At 45.0% G+C, this 18,228-nt stretch overlaps 2 protein-coding genes across 4 annotated transcripts in view; one reads left to right on the top strand and one right to left on the bottom strand.

Annotated features, from left to right (window-relative positions):
• Window positions 1–1,447: 1,447 nt before the first annotated feature.
• Window positions 1,448–18,228, top strand: part of LOC134198062 (uncharacterized) — a 55,032-nt gene continuing 38,251 nt past the window's right edge. For all 3 annotated transcript variants that reach the window (XR_009972748.1, XM_062667398.1, XM_062667397.1), the window contains exons 1-5: window positions 1,448–2,234; window positions 5,140–5,214; window positions 5,510–5,546; window positions 15,422–16,435; window positions 16,495–16,561. Coding sequence is in view for 2 of the 3 variants with exons in the window: in XM_062667398.1 (XP_062523382.1) it covers window positions 2,217–2,234; window positions 5,140–5,214; window positions 5,510–5,546; window positions 15,422–16,435; window positions 16,495–16,561 (1,211 nt within the window). In the remaining variant the exon portion in view is untranslated. The remainder of the gene's footprint in view (window positions 2,235–5,139; window positions 5,215–5,509; window positions 5,547–15,421; window positions 16,436–16,494; window positions 16,562–18,228) is intronic.
• Window positions 3,343–4,221, bottom strand: LOC134198063 (uncharacterized). Its single transcript, XM_062667399.1, has one exon. It carries the CDS (start codon window positions 4,075–4,077, stop codon window positions 3,520–3,522), a length of 558 nt encoding a protein of 185 aa, XP_062523383.1. The 5' UTR covers window positions 4,078–4,221; the 3' UTR covers window positions 3,343–3,519.

Raw genomic sequence — 18,228 nt, 5'->3', positions numbered from 1 at the left:
TGTGTGTGTGTGTGTGTGTGTGTGTGTGTGTGTGTGTGTGTGTGTGTGTGTGTGTGTGTGTGTGTGTGTGTGTGTGTGTGTGTGTGTGTGTGTGTGTGTGTGTGTGTGTGTGTGTGTGTGTGTGTGTGTGTGTGTGTGTGTGTGTGTGTGTGTGTGTGTGTGTGTGTGTGTGTGTGTGTGTGTGTGTGTGTGTGTGTGTGTGTGTGTGTGTGTGTGTGTGTGTGTGTGTGTGTGTGTGTGTGTGTGTGTGTGTGTGTGTGTGTGTGTGTGTGTGTGTGTGTGTGTGTGTGTGTGTGTGTGTGTGTGTGTGTGTGTGTGTGTGTGTGTGTGTGTGTGTGTGTGTGTGTGTGTGTGTGTGTGTGTGTGTGTGTGTGTGTGTGTGTGTGTGTGTGTGTGTGTGTGTGTGTGTGTGTGTGTGTGTGTGTGTGTGTGTGTGTGTGTGTGTGTGTGTGTGTGTGTGTGTGTGTGTGTGTGTGTGTGTGTGTGTGTGTGTGTGTGTGTGTGTGTGTGTGTGTGTGTGTGTGTGTGTGTGTGTGTGTGTGTGTGTGTGTGTGTGTGTGTGTGTGTGTGTGTGTGTGTGTGTGTGTGTGTGTGTGTGTGTGTGTGTGTGTGTGTGTGTGTGTGTGTGTGTGTGTGTGTGTGTGTGTGTGTGTGTGTGTGTGTGTGTGTGTGTGTGTGTGTGTGTGTGTGTGTGTGTGTGTGTGTGTGTGTGTGTGTGTGTGTGTGTGTGTGTGTGTGTGTGTGTGTGTGTGTGTGTGTGTGTGTGTGTGTGTGTGTGTGTGTGTGTGTGTGTGTGTGTGTGTGTGTGTGTGTGTGTGTGTGTGTGTGTGTGTGTGTGTGTGTGTGTGTGTGTGTGTGTGTGTGTGTGTGTGTGTGTGTGTGTGTGTGTGTGTGTGTGTGTGTGTGTGTGTGTGTGTGTGTGTGTGTGTGTGTGTGTGTGTGTGTGTGTGTGTGTGTGTGTGTGTGTGTGTGTGTGTGTGTGTGTGTGTGTGTGTGTGTGTGTGTGTGTGTGTGTGTGTGTGTGTGTGTGTGTGTGTGTGTGTGTGTGTGTGTGTGTGTGTGTGTGTGTGTGTGTGTGTGTGTGTGTGTGTGTGTGTGTGTGTGTGTGTGTGTGTGTGTGTGTGTGTGTGTGTGTGTGTGTGTGTGTGTGTGTGTGTGTGTGTGTGTGTGTGTGTGTGTGTGTGTGTGTGTGTGTGTGTGTGTGTGTGTGTGTGTGTGTGTGTGTGTGTGTGTGTGTGTGTGTGTGTGTGTGTGTGTGTGTGTGTGTGTGTGTGTGTGTGTGTGTGTGTGTGTGTGTGTGTGTGTGTGTGTGTGTGTGTGTGTGTGTGTGTGTGTGTGTGTGTGTGTGTGTGTGTGTGTGTGTGTGTGTGTGTGTGTGTGTGTGTGTGTGTGTGTGTGTGTGTGTGTGTGTGTGTGTGTGTGTGTGTGTGTGTGTGTGTGTGTGTGTGCAAGTGCACGTGCGTACGTGCCTGCCTGCCTGCTTGCCTGCGTGCATGTGTGCATACGTGCGTGTGTGGTGTGTGTTTGTTTGTTTGTTTGTTTGTCTCTCTGTCTGTCTGTCTGTCAGTCCATATATTTCTTTATTACAATACTTTATTGCAGTCCACGCTAAAATCAGCGAGTTCTAAGACAACTAAAGAAATTATATGCTGTCTATCTGTCTGTCTGTCTGTCTGTCAAGTTAAATGGTCATGCTGCCGCGACAAGAGAAAAAAAGGAAATGAAAAAATATATTCAGAAGAGCTTGTTCCAGGAGGATATGTATCAAGATTTGTTCCTCTTGTGATAACATTTTGGGAAGTGGGGCACAAAGGCAGAGTATTTTTTGTAGCATTTGTCAAAACAGTCAGTAAATCCAGAAGCCAATTCTAATGCTTCCATGTTCATTTTGTATTGGAGAAAAAGATTTTCTACAATTCTGCAAAGATGCAATGCCAAAGTTATCGTTAGAAAACTTTCGAAACTGTCACGTTATCATGGTGATTTAGATAGATTATTTGATTTTGACGTTCAATTTTAAGTCCATTAGTTAATGACTTTGTTATTTGCAAGGATTGATTTGTATTAAAAAATCTTAGCATATGTACAAGTAGAATCTTTATGAGAATAAATTATCTGTTTGTCTGTTATTGTAGAGTGGATTCACAGCATTGCATTGGGCCTGTCTCCACAATCACTCCAAAGTTGTTCGTATTCTGTTAGAGAATGGATGTGATATGAATATAAAAGACAATGTAAGACACGTTGATGTGAATGTGAATGATAATATTTGTAATCAATTTTGTATCTAGACTCTCATCCAGTTGATTATAAAAATCAATATTTGAACAATATTTATGAAATAAAAACTAAAATTGTTTTGTGTTTGTTGAATTGGTTAATTACTTAATGTTACATTATACTACAGTAGATACCGTATTACCTCGCCTAGAATGGCATGCCGTTGGCGCCAAGCTGATCAAACTTGTCCACGGCTACCAACTTGAATCCTACTGTGTAGGATTTCCTGCTTCTGGCTTTCGGCTGACTTGAGTCAAAGTCTTCACCCGCGACAACATCATCAACATGGTCATTAGCATCATCCTCCACATTGACACGTGTCTCCTCCATTACTGTAGTATTGATATCAAAGATAGGCCTTGTATTACTGTGACTACCGTATCTCGCTCCATAACGGCACCTCACCTTATAACGGCATGCCGCTATAGGTACCAGCTGAAGTTGTAGCGGATTCTGGTAAAATTTGCTTATAACGGCATGCCTGTTCTAGGCGAGGTAATACGGTATGAGTTTCTATTTCTTATATGTTTATCTCTTTGTCTCTTATTTACTGATTTTGTGTGATTGGACAGTCTGTTTGTTGTTTGTCTGTTTTGATTTTGTAAGTTTCAGTTTGCTCTTCTGTTTCTGTTGTGTTTCTCTTTGTTTGTTTGTCTGTCTCATTCTGTTTGTCTGTCTGTGTGTCTGTCTATGTGTCTGTCTGTGTGTCTATTCGTTGGTCTGTATGCCTTTCAATGTTTTTGTCTCTCTGTCTGTCTGTCTACATTTCTACATGCCTACATGTCTGTCAGTTTGTCTGTTTCTATGTGTTGTCGGCTTGTCTGTTCGTCTGTCTCTGTCTGTCTTTCTGTCTGTCTGTCTCTGTCCATCTGTCTGTGTGTCTGTCTGTGTGTCTATCAATCTGGTTGTCTGTCTGTATGTATGTTTGACTGTCTGTCTGTCTGTCTGTCTGTCTGTCTGTCTGTCTGTCTGTCTGTCTGTCTGTCTGTCTGTCTGTCTGTCTGTCTGTCTGTCTGTCTGTCTGTCTGTCCATCATCATTTATTTCTGTCTGTCTGTCTGTCTGTCTGTCAAAGGTATTATATTTTCAAACATGAACTACGATACATAGACTATAGTAGCCACTAAGTTTAAAAGACTCGAGTCCGCAAGCTAAAACCCAAAAGACTACAACTAATACATAGATTAATGATTAAAAGAACACTCCTTACAACCACAAAGTACCAACGTACGCTACACAGTCAAGACAAAGTTAGGCAGATAGGCATGAGAGTGACTCCAGAAAATGTGTACATGTGGACAGAGGAAGTGACGGCAGAATCTGAAGAAGACGCACTAATCCCGTGAGGGCAAGGTAAGGCTGCGATCATCTTAGACTCAGGCGCCACCGTTGGAAGAGACCCAACACGACTGACGTTCATAGAGGAAGACGCAACGAAAGAGGCAACGACAGAAACTGAATGAGGAAGAAGACGAAATGTGTTCGTGTGGACAGATGAGGCGACGGCAGAATCTGAAGAAGACGCACTAATCCCGTGAGGGCAAGGTAAGGCTGCGATCATCCCAGACTCAGGCGCCACCGTTAGAACAGACCCAAGACGACTGACGTCCACGGAAGAAGACGTGACGAAAGAGGCAGCGGCAGAAACTGAATGAGGAAGAAGACGAAATGTGTTCATGTGGACAGATGAGGCGACGGCAGAATCTGACGACGATACGTTGGCTGTAGACAAAGGATGAATCTTGGACACGTAAATAATAAGACACAACACAACCCAAACTCGAACAAAAGCGTTCATTCCGGAAAGGGGTCCCAACGACAACAAGATGGAACGACGCGCGCCGCGAGAGTGGCCAAAGCCACTAACGCCTTCTCCAAACACCGATAGCTTGATTTCTTGAAGTAGAACCAGAAGTAGTCGGAGCTGTCTGTCTGTCTGTCTGTCTGTCTGTCTGACTGCTTGCCTGCTTATCTGCTTGCTCATCTGTGTGCTTGTCTGTTTGCCTGCCTGCTTGTCTTTCTGTCTGTTAGCCTTCTTATTTCTCTTTCTGTCTGATTGCTTTCTTGCCAAGCAGTCTGTCCGTCTGCCTTACCTGCGTGCTTTTCTGTCAGAGAATTAGCATGGCTGTGTAAGCATCGCAAGACTGTAATTAATGTCCCGGCAATCGAACATTATCCGAACAAACAGGTCTTACTGCGGAACACATGGCGATTTGACAGGACATTTGTCCAGACAACATCTCTAGCAGCAAGGATTTGGGTATATGTGTGTGATATTTTGGTATGAAAACCATGCACTACCGTCACCTTGAATGTCTGAATAACATTCATGTTCTTCTGACAAATGTGCAAACATTTGGAAAATACTAATTTAAGGTGTGCATAGTGTTAGCACAGCTTTAGTTACTACTAGTCAGGGTTCTAGCCAGGCCTGCTAAGGTGTAGCGGCCCTCTACGCCTTCAGAACTGCCCGCAATACATGCACACGTGCAGTTATATCTTTAGCATTGTATTGGTTATGAAAAACAGCTTAATTAATAATTTAAGAATTTAATTGATACGTCACTATAAACCATCGTAAATTTTATTTCAGAAATTTGTACAGACATGTACATGCCACGCCCACATGCCAAAGCTCATTTGTAAGGCCAAACCACTACGCTTTCAATTATCCTGGCTAGAACCCTGTTAGTTTATAGAAAATTCTATTTATTTTGTTTGATCACAGTTAATAAACCAGGTGGTGACAAGAAACATATAAGTATAAACTGGTGTATTATACATCTAATTTTATTATCATGTATTTTGATGTGTTTATATTAGATGTTAATCATACTTGGATATTGTGTGTATTTGACAGGCACGAGAAACTGCACTGCAATTGGCTGAGAAATACAAGAGCAAAGATGCTGCGGATGCAATCAAGTTATTTACTGTAAGTTGTGTGTGTGTGTGTGTGTGTGTGTGTGTGTGTGTGTGTGTGTGTGTGTGTGTGTGTGTGTGTGTGCACGTGCGTGTGTGTGTGTGTGTGCGCACGTGCGTGTGTGTGTGTGTGTGTGTGTGTGTGTGTGCATGTGTATGCATGCGTGTGTGCATGCGTGCATGTGCACGTGCATGCATGCATACGTGTGCGTGTGTGCATGCGTGTGTGTGTGCATGCGTGCGTGCATGTGTGTGTGCATGCGTGCGTGCATGTGTGTGTTTACTAATTAACTGTGTTGTATATTTAGGACAATACCTCATCTCCATTGCCGTTGGTTGTCAACTGTAAGTGAAAATAGAAACAAATATTAATACAGCTTTCTGAGTAGTCGTGTTTGTAACTTACTAACACTAAACATATCACATGCTTGTAGGCTGCTTTATGAATTGGAGGGTTCATCTTAAGCTCATTTAGCCCCAAAACATTGACATGATAAACTGCTGTTTTTATTAACATATCAACTTCTCTGCTGGTAGGTGCATGTATGGAACAAGTCACAAACACATTGAAATGGTATCACACATCTACTTATAAGAAAGTTTCCACGCAGCACAAATACATGCCCGTCTACACCCACGATCATCTATACTTGTTTATTATGTTGGTCAGAGTGTACCTCACTCTTGTCACACAATGCTGACCTATTTATTGGATTTCCCATGAAGACTTTTATCTGATCGCCTTACAATTCCTCTATCCTACAGCCAGGGTCGTAAACAGTCTGCATTGACTGGCACCAACTGTCCTACAATACACTCAACTTTTAACAACTTCTAGTATAAAATTATTGCATTTTACATTCAACTTAAGTCACGTGCTGCAATCCCTCTCTTGACCCAATTTTACATTGTGTGCCAGATTGGACAAATTGTATATATAAACAAATATTTCTTTTGTGCTCACCCTGTAACCTCTCATATTGTTTGGCTACTGGCACATGAGAGGAGGTGCTTGAAGCTGAACTTCTCGCATGGAGGGAGCTCCAGTGATGCAGCAAAGTGGCTGGAGAATCTACCGCTATGTGCTTTCGTCAACAAGATCGGTCAGAGTCGTTTTGGTACAGCCACTCTCACATGATAAGGTGGCTTTTGATCAACAAAACAAAGAACCCGTCAATCATATCGAAGCGGACTCTGGACTGAACTTTCTCCGAGGCAATCGTTCGTCATCTGGTAGCGCCCCTTGCTCCAGATATCGCATGACTTCCGACAGGTACGCATCATTTTGCTGCTCTCTGGCGATCTCTGGTAATGCATCCCCTACACTCTCTAGGATGCCCTCTGAGCAAACCCGGTTTTCTTCAATCATCCTAATAGAGCAGTCAGTTCCACTCTGAACAGTCGACTTTAGGTATCCGTATCGTAGGTGGTGCCCGAGAAAGTGCGTCTGCATTGGCATTCTTTCTCTCTGGTCGGTACCTGATTTCCGGTGAAATTACTTGAATAGATGGTTAGTTTTCCTGAAGGGTGTCTTGCATTTAGTAAGGACTTCAGTGTAGAATGATCAGTATAGATCACTAACTCATTTTCCAGAGATAGGGTTGAAACTGCGTAGCCCAGACGACACTCAAAGCTTCCATTTCCGTTACTCCTTATCTGCACTTAGCCGGTGACAAACTCCGGCTGTCGTATGCCACAGAATGTAATTCCCTATACCTGTTCTTGCTCTGAAACTGCTCGTAGACCACTCCCACTAGCGTCAGTTTTCAGGTAAAACTTCTTGTAGAAGTTATGTAGGCTGACACGGGAGCCGTTATTTCATTTGTCTTTCAAGCATCTGAATGCCTCTTGACATGAAGGCGACTGCTCAAACTTTGCTTCCTTTTGCAACAGCAAGCCCAGAGGTTGAGCCAGCTCTGAAAACCCCTGAGTAAATTTTTGGTGGTAGGAGGCCAGTCCTAAAAATGATCGCAATTTCTTGAGATTTGTCGGCGCAGGATACTGACAGATATTTGTCTGTGTCTTGGTCTTTGCCGGATCAGGCATCACCCCGTCAGCCGAAATCATGTGTTCCAAAACCACACCTCTTTACATGCAAAGAAGAACTTTTTGGGCTTCATTTTCAATCCAGCCTCTGCAAGCTTAGAGAAGACTCGTCTCAGAAAGTGTCTCTCCAGGCTCTTTGAAAAGACAATAATGCCGTAAGTATACACCAAGGCAGTCTTCCATTCCTGCTAGCACGGATTTCGTCACTCGCTGGAAGGTAGCCACGGGGCGCTGCATAAGCCAAATTGCATGCATCACAGTGGACTTGTATAGTCAGTCCTTTGTAGGTCACGAAAGCAGCCGTGTCTCGCCATTCAGTGTCCATTGGTACTTGCCAATATTCCTAGGCTTTGTCTAAACAGCTGAACACAGTGGCTAGTCTCGCGTAGCCAGACCCCGCGATAAAGGGTCTGTGGAAGTGCTTTGTATAGGTTAGTTACTGCCGTCATTATTCCACCGCATTCCGGCGGGGTCAAGTGGTGTTTAAACGGTCTTGGCGGGCTATCAAAATTTATAATGAACTGGACAAGTCTGGACAACACGCGTGTAGCATATGTCAAGTCGTGACGTCGTAGTTGTTTTAGTGTTTCGGAACATACATTGTTTCCATGGCCATTGACTACACTGTGAGTGCGCTCTGCATGTCTCTGGGTCGACCTCTAGCTAGTAGGAGACGACAGGGCAGACAGGGCGACTGATCGACACTAGTAAATAAGTTACGTCTAGGCTGTCATCGACGCCCTGAGTATTGTGTAAGTACATACAGTGGTACGCAAAAGTAAGTGAATCCCTTGTAAAATCAAGCTTTTTCTAAATTCCTGACAGTTAAAAGATATGAGAGCCCTGTAATGTAGCCTGTGCAAATTGCTGACATCTATGCCTTTGCTGAAGGTAGAACTGAACTCTCATAATTAGTTTGTAGAAGAAAACTCAAATTCATCAAAAGTAGTTCTTTGCAAAAGTATGTGAACCCTTTCATTAGTACTTAGTTATTCCACCTTTTGCTTCAATAACAGCAAGCAAACGGTGTTGGTATGCTTCAACAAGGCGTTGACACCTCTCTGGTGAAATTTTTCCCCACTCTTCAACAATATACGACTTCAACTCTTTCAAATTCTTTGGAGAGCGCTTGTGGACTGCTTTCTTCAGATCTCGCCAAAGCATTTCTATTGGATTTAAGTCTGGACTCTGACTAGGCCACTCTAAAACAGTGTACGAGTGTTCTTGAAACCACGAACGGGTTGAACGACTGGTATGTTTTGGATCATTGTCTTGCTGGAATATCCAGTTTGGCTCTAGACCAAGATGACGGACGGATGGAGCAACATTGTCGGCCAAAATCTTTTGATATTGAGTAGAATTCATGCGGCCTTGAACGAATTCTACTTTTCCTGTGCCAGACACTGCAAAGCAACCCCAAAGAATAACGCTTCCTCCACCGTGCTTGACAGTGGGGACAGCGTTCTTTTCGTCAAAGGCCGTATTCTTTTTTCGCCACACGTAATGAATGTCGTTGTGGCTGAACAGCTCAATTTTGTGTCATCTGTCCAAAGAACTTTCTTCCAAAATGCATTCTCTTTGTCGACATGAGCTTTGGCAAAAGTCAAACGCATTTTGCGATGTTTTGGTGACAGCAGTGGCTTTCTTCTTGCTACTCGGCCATGCAATCTTTCCCTGTTCAGTGCGCGACGGACTGTGCTTTGATGCACTTTGACTCCTGCGTCCTTCAAAGACTTTTGCACATCATCTGCTGACGTTCGCGGATTGTTTGTGACATCTCGGAGGACTTTTCGCAAGGTACAACCCGACAGCTTTCTCGGACGGCCAGACCGAGGAAGTGATTTTGTCGTATTCAAAGCTTTCCATTTGTACACTATTTGCCGCACCGTCGACTGGTGAATTGAAAGGCGTCTTCCGATTTTCTTGTAATCTTCTCCAAGCTTGTGAAACTCGACGACTCGTTTTGCAGATCTTCGGAAAGCTCTTTCTTGCGCGCCATTAACGAGACTCAAAAATGCTTCAGAGTTGCAACTTACGCGCTTCTAGCATCAAGCATTTATGTAGTGCAAACTCGCCACTAAAAATGTGGGAGAAACCTCACTAAAACAGCTTAAAACTGCCGGTATTTGAAGCGCTGAGAAGAGTTTTGCCAAGGGTTCATATACTTTTGCCATGCACACGTTGTGATTAACTTGGTTTCTCCTTTACGAAAACAGTTATTTCAACTTTTAGCAAAGGCATAGTTGTCAGTAATATGCACAGGCTACATTACGGGGCTCTAATATGTTTTAACGGTTAGGAATTTAGAAAAACCTTGATTTTACAAGGGGTTCACTTACTTTTGCGTACCACTGTAATATAGAAGTTACACATTCGCAGAGACATGACTGCGTCGCTCACTTGACAACAGAATTTGCAAGAAGACGACGAAGAGAAGGAAATTCCAGCCAGTGTAGATAAGAGATCAGTAACCACTAAGTATGGAGTAGTGCCATGCTCATCCTGTCTTTAGTTGTCCGTTTATGGTAAAATGGCAACACGGCGACTTCAAAGGAACCACGCAAGACCCTATTATTTGCAGAAAAAGTCTGGCTACACGAGACTATTTAAACACCTCTTTACTCCACCGGAATGCGTTGGGGTAATGACGGCGGCAGAACAAGCCTATACAAAGCACTTCCCCAGACCCTTTCTCACCTGAAGGATGTAGTTGGGAAGAGTTGTGGCTACGCGAGACTACGCAGTGGCACCACCCAAACGGTTTAATATGTCGTTATCTGTTGCAAAGGGAATACATCTCTGCGAGTCACAGCGTTAAGTCTTCTGTAATTTATTCAAATTGGTACCTGCCGTCCCGTTTATTTCACTAACACCACCTGACTTGCACACTCACTAGACGACGGCTGAATTACCCTTGAGACATCATGTCCTGTACCATTTGGGCTATCTTAGGCTGTAGTGCAAACGGCTCTCTCTTCGTGGCCTCTGCTAAATAGGTGGATAGTTCCAAGTGTCAATCTTGTGTTGAACCAATTCTGTTCTTCCAAGCTCTTTCTCACTCATCGAGTGGAAATAGGACGGTGCTTGGACACCAAGTCTCTCACCTGCTCCTGTACTTCTACGGGTAAATCGCTCCTGGAGAAATCTAACAGCGAAGCCAGTCTCTTGTGCCTCATCAGCTCGTACCCGCAACGGCTGATATGGTGCACACCGTCTCTTCAAGTGCAACGTAGGAAGACCTCCAGTGCTTGGCGTTGGCCTCTTCATTGTGGCTCTTTCTACTATCTCACAAGGTTTCACCGTGCCACTAATGCCACCAGAGCAACCATTAATCAACCTTCCTAGGCCAGGCCACTACTGATTATCAACCGAGCTCACCCAGATTCATCCGGTACCAAGACGGCTTGTCTTCCATGAGTCAGTCCACTTGTCTAACTATTCTTGATTAGGTTGAAACATGAAAGGCTCTTGCTGCTGATATTTTTTGGAACTTCCACGCTAACAACTGCACCGTGATCAGGCGACAAGACTCCACCAACCTAACCGATAAAGAGGTGGACAGTTGCTTCTTGCTTCGCATCTCTACTCCAGAGGCAAGAGACTGGTCCAAGTCGCAAGGCGGCATCTAACTTTAACAAACACGACGGGTAATCTTTTGCGGAAACAGAAATCGTCATCACAATAGGTGATCCATTCCCAAACGACACCTCCAAGTCAACTTGGCCAGAAACTGGCAAGTCACTGGTTATAGTCATCAGGCGAAGCTGTGGATGTTTCATGTACAACTCTTACGAGCCCCCTTTTTTGGCTACTTGCACTAATACAGTCTCTGAAATGAAGAAGCACTTGAAGTGCAAACCCTCGACCGGTATGCACCTTGAAGGTAAATTAGTCGCGCTATGACAAAATCGTATGACAGAATGGTATGATGAGGGGAAATAAATGGTCACAGGTCGAGCTTGAGGTAAGTCACGTGACTGGCTGCTACCGTGTACAACGGGTAGCTACGCAGTCCGTCAGCCAACGTCCCGTAGGACCTCGCTTCTATTTTTACAACCTTCGCTCGTCGGTTCTTTGTTCTGGTGATTGTTTGTGCAGCTTTTGAGGTCGTAACTATGGCCGGTTTTAGGCGTGGCATAGTTACTAGAGCTAAAACAAAATTAGATGTGGGAACGTTACAAATGCAGCTAGATTAGCTAGGCGTTGTTTCTAAATGCATGTTACAAATGTAGTTGTTTCCGAATGATGGAACAAGCCAAATGTTACAAGTCGGAGAGCCTCGACGCTAGGCCGGGTGGCAATCTTCGCCTTACGTGATGAAGTGACAGGTATGATCATTGTTCTGTTTGTTGGTGGGAAACCTAGGTTACAAATGGAGACTAAACAAGCAGCTCACCACCGATTTTCCAGCTCACAAGAATGTAAGAGTCTCGTTCTTTGTGCAGCTTCTCTAGGCGTCTTGTTGTTTGTGCGGCTTCTTTAGCTAGACGTCGCCTACTGTTGTAATGAGGTGACCCCAGAGCCAAAACAAAACGTCAATGTGGGAAAACATGCACGAACAGAAATGAATGGAGACGCACTAGCGTACTTACAGATCGGCCGAGCCACTTTGTCCGACAAACAGACGCTGTCATGGACAATGCATGTTCTCCTTCGCAAATTCCCGTCAAACGCCAAATTTCTGTTGAAGGCGACACTAGTGATCTTTGCAACAACACCACGGCCGCTCAGCCACGCACACCCAAAATTCAAGCTGGCAGACTGCAGAACCACTATGCAGAAACACTGTGGAACAAGCAAAATGTTACAAGTCAGGTACAGCTACACACCTCGCCCTGGTTGTTGTTGGGGAAACATACACGTACAAATGTATGTGCTAAACCCTTAAAGCAAAGGACTAAACACCACGTACAGGACGGACGCCCGATGGCCGAATTCTCGTTAGCAGCTACCAAAGAAAGAGAGGTGGAGCCTCATGATGACATCATGTTCGTCTATTGGTCAGTAATGACACCACTTCTCGTCTATTGGTCGGAATAGCTTCATTTGCATCTCCGCTAACCAACTATATAAACAGTCGATGGGTCGTCGGGTCGAACTGTCGTTGAACGACTACTATACCCTCCACCCAGAAATTCGGGCCTCGGGTAATAATGCACACAGGCGAGCCAGTATCAATCATAGCCTCTACATCACAGCCTCCAACTCTCACAGTACCATAAAGGCACGGCCCTACTGTCTCACTTAGCGCGGTAACTTTGGTTTCATTGTTTGGCATGGTCTTGTGTTGTAACTGGAGCTCATATCCTCTTGCAGCTCTACCTGACCCCTTGCAATCTAATGCTGACGTCACTACAGACACCTGGCCTGTACTGTTGCATTGCTCTGCCTTCTGATGATTACCGAACCATTGAGCAAACTGCAATCCTGGACAATCTGAAGCATAGTAGCCCTTCTTCTGGCAGTTATAGCAACGTACGCAAGGTTTCCTTGTCTGGCCTCCAGATGTTCCTGAAGCCACCTTCTCCATTTCATTGCTTGCTGGTGGGAAAGTGGGTGTAGATCCCGTAGCTGCCAGCCCATCACGTTTCAACATCTTCTACTTAGTTGTTTCAAAAAGTTATTCCTCTACTGCTTCTTCTATCTTTGCCTGTGCAACACCGTCCTAGAATTGTCTCCAGCGGTTATTTCAAGTGTTTCTTCCACTTTGCCAACAAGCCCTGTTTGAATTGCCACAGCAATGTCTTGTCTCGCAACTTGTTATCCATGGTGTGCTTAGCAGACGCTTGTGCCATCAATCGCTGTAAGGCCTCTGCAAAGTCACTCACAGTTTCTCCCTCCTTCTAGTGACGGCTATTGAACTGGGTACGTCTGTAGGATTTCGGTATCACAGGCTGCATCATCTTGGTCAAAGCATCTCTAGCTTTTTCATACGTCTCTCGTTGCTCGTCATTCAGAGACTCATACATCCGCAAAGCTCTTCCCACTAAATGAACTTCTCCAGTCCGAATGTCTAGACATCAAGGTCTCTCAAATTCCCTCACGAATTGTTTTTTACTGGTAAACTTCTGCAATCGTGGCAACCCCCCAGTCCATTGTTGCACTCGCTGCATTTCCACACGGCTCTCCCACATGTACCATGCTCACTCCAACTATAACTTTGCCTCTAGCTATCTCCACAGTAGAATTTATGTGGCTTGCTGCGAACTTACTCTTCTTTTCTTTGGCTGGAGGTGACTCTTTGCTCACGTCTTCACTCTCACAGATTACTTTTCCAATGAAGAAGCACTGGAAGTGCAAACCCTCGGCCAGTATGCACCTTGAAGGTAATTGGTCGCGCTATGACAGAATGGTTTAAACAAGACCAATTAACCGCCACGCACAGCGAAAGTATGGAGCAAATACGAAAACCAGCTTTCGGTTAGATAGGAACAAAACAAGCAGCACTGATTTTCAGTGAACAAAACACAATTTCATGCACCTACAATGTTTTGGGCTTTCAGAAGATGACACTATTGATGGAACAAGCATAATGTTACTACTTCTGCTCTTTAGACGTCTAGTTCTTTGTGCAACTTCTCTAGGCGTCTGATTGTTTTTGCAGCTTTTGAAGTTGTAATGAGCCACTATGGGCGGTTTTAAGTGTGGCATAGGTAATACCAAAGTCGAAACAATATTAAATGTGGGAAAACATGAACGTTACAAATGTATTTAGATTAGGCGTTGTTTCTAGTGGTAAACCCTCACGTACAACAAAAGAAACAGCTTGCCACCGATTTTCCAGCTCACAACAATCTAGACGTCTGGTTGTTTGTGCAGCTTCTCTAGACATCTGGTTGTTGTCGTAATGGGGGAAAACATGCACGTTTCAAATGTAGATCAGGTTGTTTCGAAGAGCTAGAACAAGCCAAATGTTACAAGTCGGGTAGCCTCGACGTGCCTTACGTGATAAAGTAATGCGCGTGATCATTGTTCTGTTTGTTGGTGGGCAAGTTACAAATGTAGAGCAAAACAAGCAGCTCACCACCGATTTTCCAGCTCACAAGAATGTAGACGTCTGGTTATTTCTGAAGCTTCTCTAGACGTCTGGTTGTTGTAATGGGGGAAAACATGCATGTTACACTGTATAAATGTAGTAGTTTCAAAGTGCTGGAACAAGCCAAATGTTACAAGTCGGAGAGCCTCGACGCTAGGTTGGCTGGCAATCTTTGATTGCCTTTCATAATGAAGTAACGGGCGTGATCATTGTTCTGTTTGTGGGTGTGAAACATATGTTACAAATGTAAAGCAAAACAAGCAGCTCACCACCGATTTCCAGCTCACAACCGATTTCCAGGTCACAAGAATGCAAAAAGTCTTGTTTTTGTGCAGCTTTTCTAAGAGTCTCGTTGTTTGTACCGCTTCTCTAGCTAGACGTCTGGTTGTTGCCTAGAAGCAGCTACCAAACAAAGAGAGGTAGAGCCTCATGATTTTATCACTATACCTTCAGCCCGGAAATCCGGGCCTCGGGTAACAAGCGTTTCCTGCAGCTCCTAGCCAACTCCTGGATATGTTCCATCTTTCTGGGCAACCTCTTCTGTGCATGCGCTCCCTCTTTACCCTAATCTCATCAAGGGTTCTTTCTGTCCTCTTCCGCACTTTTTTTGTCTTCTAACACTTGAAGTCGGACAGATTGCCGCTCTGACTGTTGGCTTCCTCCATCTCTGCAAGTCTCTGCAGCTGCTCCGGTGTCTTACTCTGCAGAATGTCAATGTTTGTTTCACTATCTCCTGACATGACTGCTCTGGATCTCAAATGATAGTGAAAATCTCTGACTAACGAATCTTCCAGAAACGCTGACCACGTGCTCCACACGCACACACATGCACACACGCACACACGCTCACCCCACCCACCCACCCACCCGGCCCGCCCGCATGTGTATATTGACTTAGACTGCATGAGAGCTTGGCAAATTGCCCACCTCACGTGATCTCTAAACTAGATCATATTACTGCAGAGAACGACAGGGCCCCCCGCCTAGATCCGCCACTGAAATGGCTGATGGTTGTGCCACAAGGAATAGATTGCATTTAGGTAAAACAAGAAAGTAGGATGGCTAGATGTAATGTGTTGTGGATAATTTACTGTATGTTGATATTATCTGTTAAACTCTTTGCGTCTATTTGTTGTAGCATCATCTGCTCTGTCTGATGACTGGAAGATTATGGAAACAACAACCACAGCACCAAAAGGAGTTGCACGACCAGTGGCATCAGTTGCAGAAAACATTGGCACAGAAGGAGGATTATTGCAATCAGATGGTGTGTCAATAGTGGTACCTGAAGGAGCAGTTTCTATTCCTACCAAATTCTCCATTGACATATATTTGGATGAACAACTGATGCCACCAGTCAATGAAGAAGAGGTGGTGGTCAGCCCTGTTGTTCACATCTCCTCATCACAATCTTCTCACAAGTTCAACAAACCCGTGCAGCTGTCTCTTCGACCCGAAGTAGCACTGAAACCAAGGGAGCACGAGACCGGATGGCTGTTAGAGCTAAAGATGAGTGAATCGTCAACTGAAGGCAAGCCTACTAAATGGCACACTGCGTTGCTCCTCAACACCGACACAGAAGAAGTGGAGACACAGTCATCATCCATTCAGTATGATCCAAAAACTCAGTCACTTTATGTCAGTGATGTCGGTTTTATTGTATGGCTTGGCAAGGCACTTGGGATCCAGTCTATGCGAGACGTACGCTATGCTCTATTTGGCCAACAGCTGCAGCTACACAATTGGAAGATTGCCGCTCACATCGTCCATGGCGCAATGTCCACCTACAATGAAATAGCTGAAAATATGAAATCAAAGTCTTATGAAGAGCTAACAGTTCCTATCAAGGATCGCATTGGTTTGAATGGTAAAGTTTGCGTGTCAATTGAATGTTGTGACCCATGGCAAATGGATTTGGGAAAAGCAGTCACTCACATTCCAACTAGACGCATTTGGAATAGTCGAAAGGATGCAGCATGTTATTACGAGTTTACATTACAAGATAGAGAGAGAAGCTCTGACACTCTAAAGTGTACAGTGCAGGCATCATTTGAGCACGACAAGCAGAAAAAGTCTGATGACCCTTCTGATCCTGTCACTTTGATTGTTGCTCATCCATTGACTAAACCTCGTATTACAGAAATAACAACAGGTAAATCAATTTAAGGTCAGTGAAATTGACAATTTTTCCTGACAGTGTGTATATTTTAGGTGATATGACGGCACATGACACAATACTGAATGGTGATGATGATATTTCACAGTATGCCAAAATAGTGTAAGTTATACTGATTGATATGCACTGTTTATCAGTAGTCTGGAGATGTGTGTGCGTGTGTGTGTGTGTGTGTGTGTGTGTGTGTGTGTGTGTGTGTGTGTGCACGTGTGTGTGTGTGTGTGTGTGTGTGTGTGTGTGCATGTGTGTGAATGTGTGCATGCGTGTGTGTGTGTGCATGCGTGCGTGCATGCATGCGTGTGTGCATATGTGCGTGCGTGTGTGCGTGCATGCATGCCTGCGTGCATGCAGGGGGGAACGTGCACGGGGAAACATGCGTGGGGAGGGCGTGGACGTGGTGTGGGAGGGAGTGGACGTGGTGTGGGAGGGAGTGGGCGTGGTGTGGGAGGGAGTGGGCGTGGTGTGGGAGGGAGTGGGCGTGGTGTGGGCACAGGCGGGGCGCAGGGGCACAAAGGGTGCATGCATGTGCGTATGTGCATGTGCGTGCGTGTGTGTGTGTGTGCATGCATGCATGCATGCGTGGGGTGTGTGTGCATGCATGCGTGCGTGTGCGTGCCTGCCTTCCTGCCTGCCTGCCTGCCTATCTACCTGCGTTCGTGCGTGCGTGCATGCATGCTTATGTGCGTGCACGTGTGTGTGTGTGTGTGTGTGTGTGTGTGTGTGTGTGTGTGTGTGTGTGTGTGTGTGTGTGTGTGTATGTGTGTGTGTGTGTGTGTGTGTGTGTGTGTGTGTGTGTGTTGTGTTGTTTATGTGTAGGTCCTTTAGCTGGCTTGCAGTTCATTCGTTTTTATGATTGTCTTTTGGAAACGGTGTATGTGTACCAAGACAAATGCACGCCTTTTTGACACCTGGATGTAACGTCGTTCATCCTAGGCGTGCATGTGCTTGGTTTGCACAGTAGTGCTTTTGTTGAGGGATGGACGGACCAAGGGGCTGAGGAACAGCAGATGGACAATTGAAATGCAGCGCATGCCTCATTCTTATTGCTTGTGTTAATTAGCGTGCCGCATGCTTTAAAGAGGTACGTAGTAGCTATCAGATGTTGATAATCTCACATGGCAGTCAAAGTCTCCACAGGGGTGTATTCGTTTATTCTATTCCCACTATTCCGGAATACGGGGTTGAAGTCATTCCAACCTATTCTAATTTGTACTCTACAAAGTCCTATTCATCCATTCCGGATTGTGGCGGGTTATCTCCTGGAGCATCTGGGATAAGGTTTATTTGTTTCAGGATGGACGCTTAACGAACAATCTCTTCCTCCGCTACTGCTACCGTCGTTGCTGTGATTCTAAACTTGCTAGAGGAATTAAGTGACAGCGAAAGTAGTGAAGAAAGCAGCGGGAATGAAACAATAGACTTCTAACTGGCGAACATTGCGTCAACTTTCTTCATGACCTTCAGTTAGGAGGTGGAAATGATAGCCAGGTGGATAATCAGTCATAGAATACTGACTTTCTCGCCATTCAAAGAGTCATGCCATTTTACAGTAGCATTGCGCATCTACGGTTTGTGGTTTGGTCAACACAAAAAGGGTATTCCTTTCATTCTCACACTTCTAAACCAAATCACAGGCTAAACCGAGTAAACCGGTCGTCGGACTGGTTTCATTGGAATTGTCAACCGGCCATTCTGTAATTGTTTTCGAACGATTATTCCCCTGTATTCTCATTCGGGAATGGTTGGAATTGAATAAACGAAAGCGTCCC

The sequence above is a fragment of the Corticium candelabrum genome, chromosome 2 (genome assembly GCF_963422355.1).
Source record: "Corticium candelabrum chromosome 2, ooCorCand1.1, whole genome shotgun sequence".
In the NCBI taxonomy this organism is placed as follows: Eukaryota; Metazoa; Porifera; class Homoscleromorpha; order Homosclerophorida; family Plakinidae; genus Corticium; species Corticium candelabrum.
Note: the sequence above shows the minus strand (reverse complement) of the source record. Positions and strands in the feature narration are given on the sequence as shown.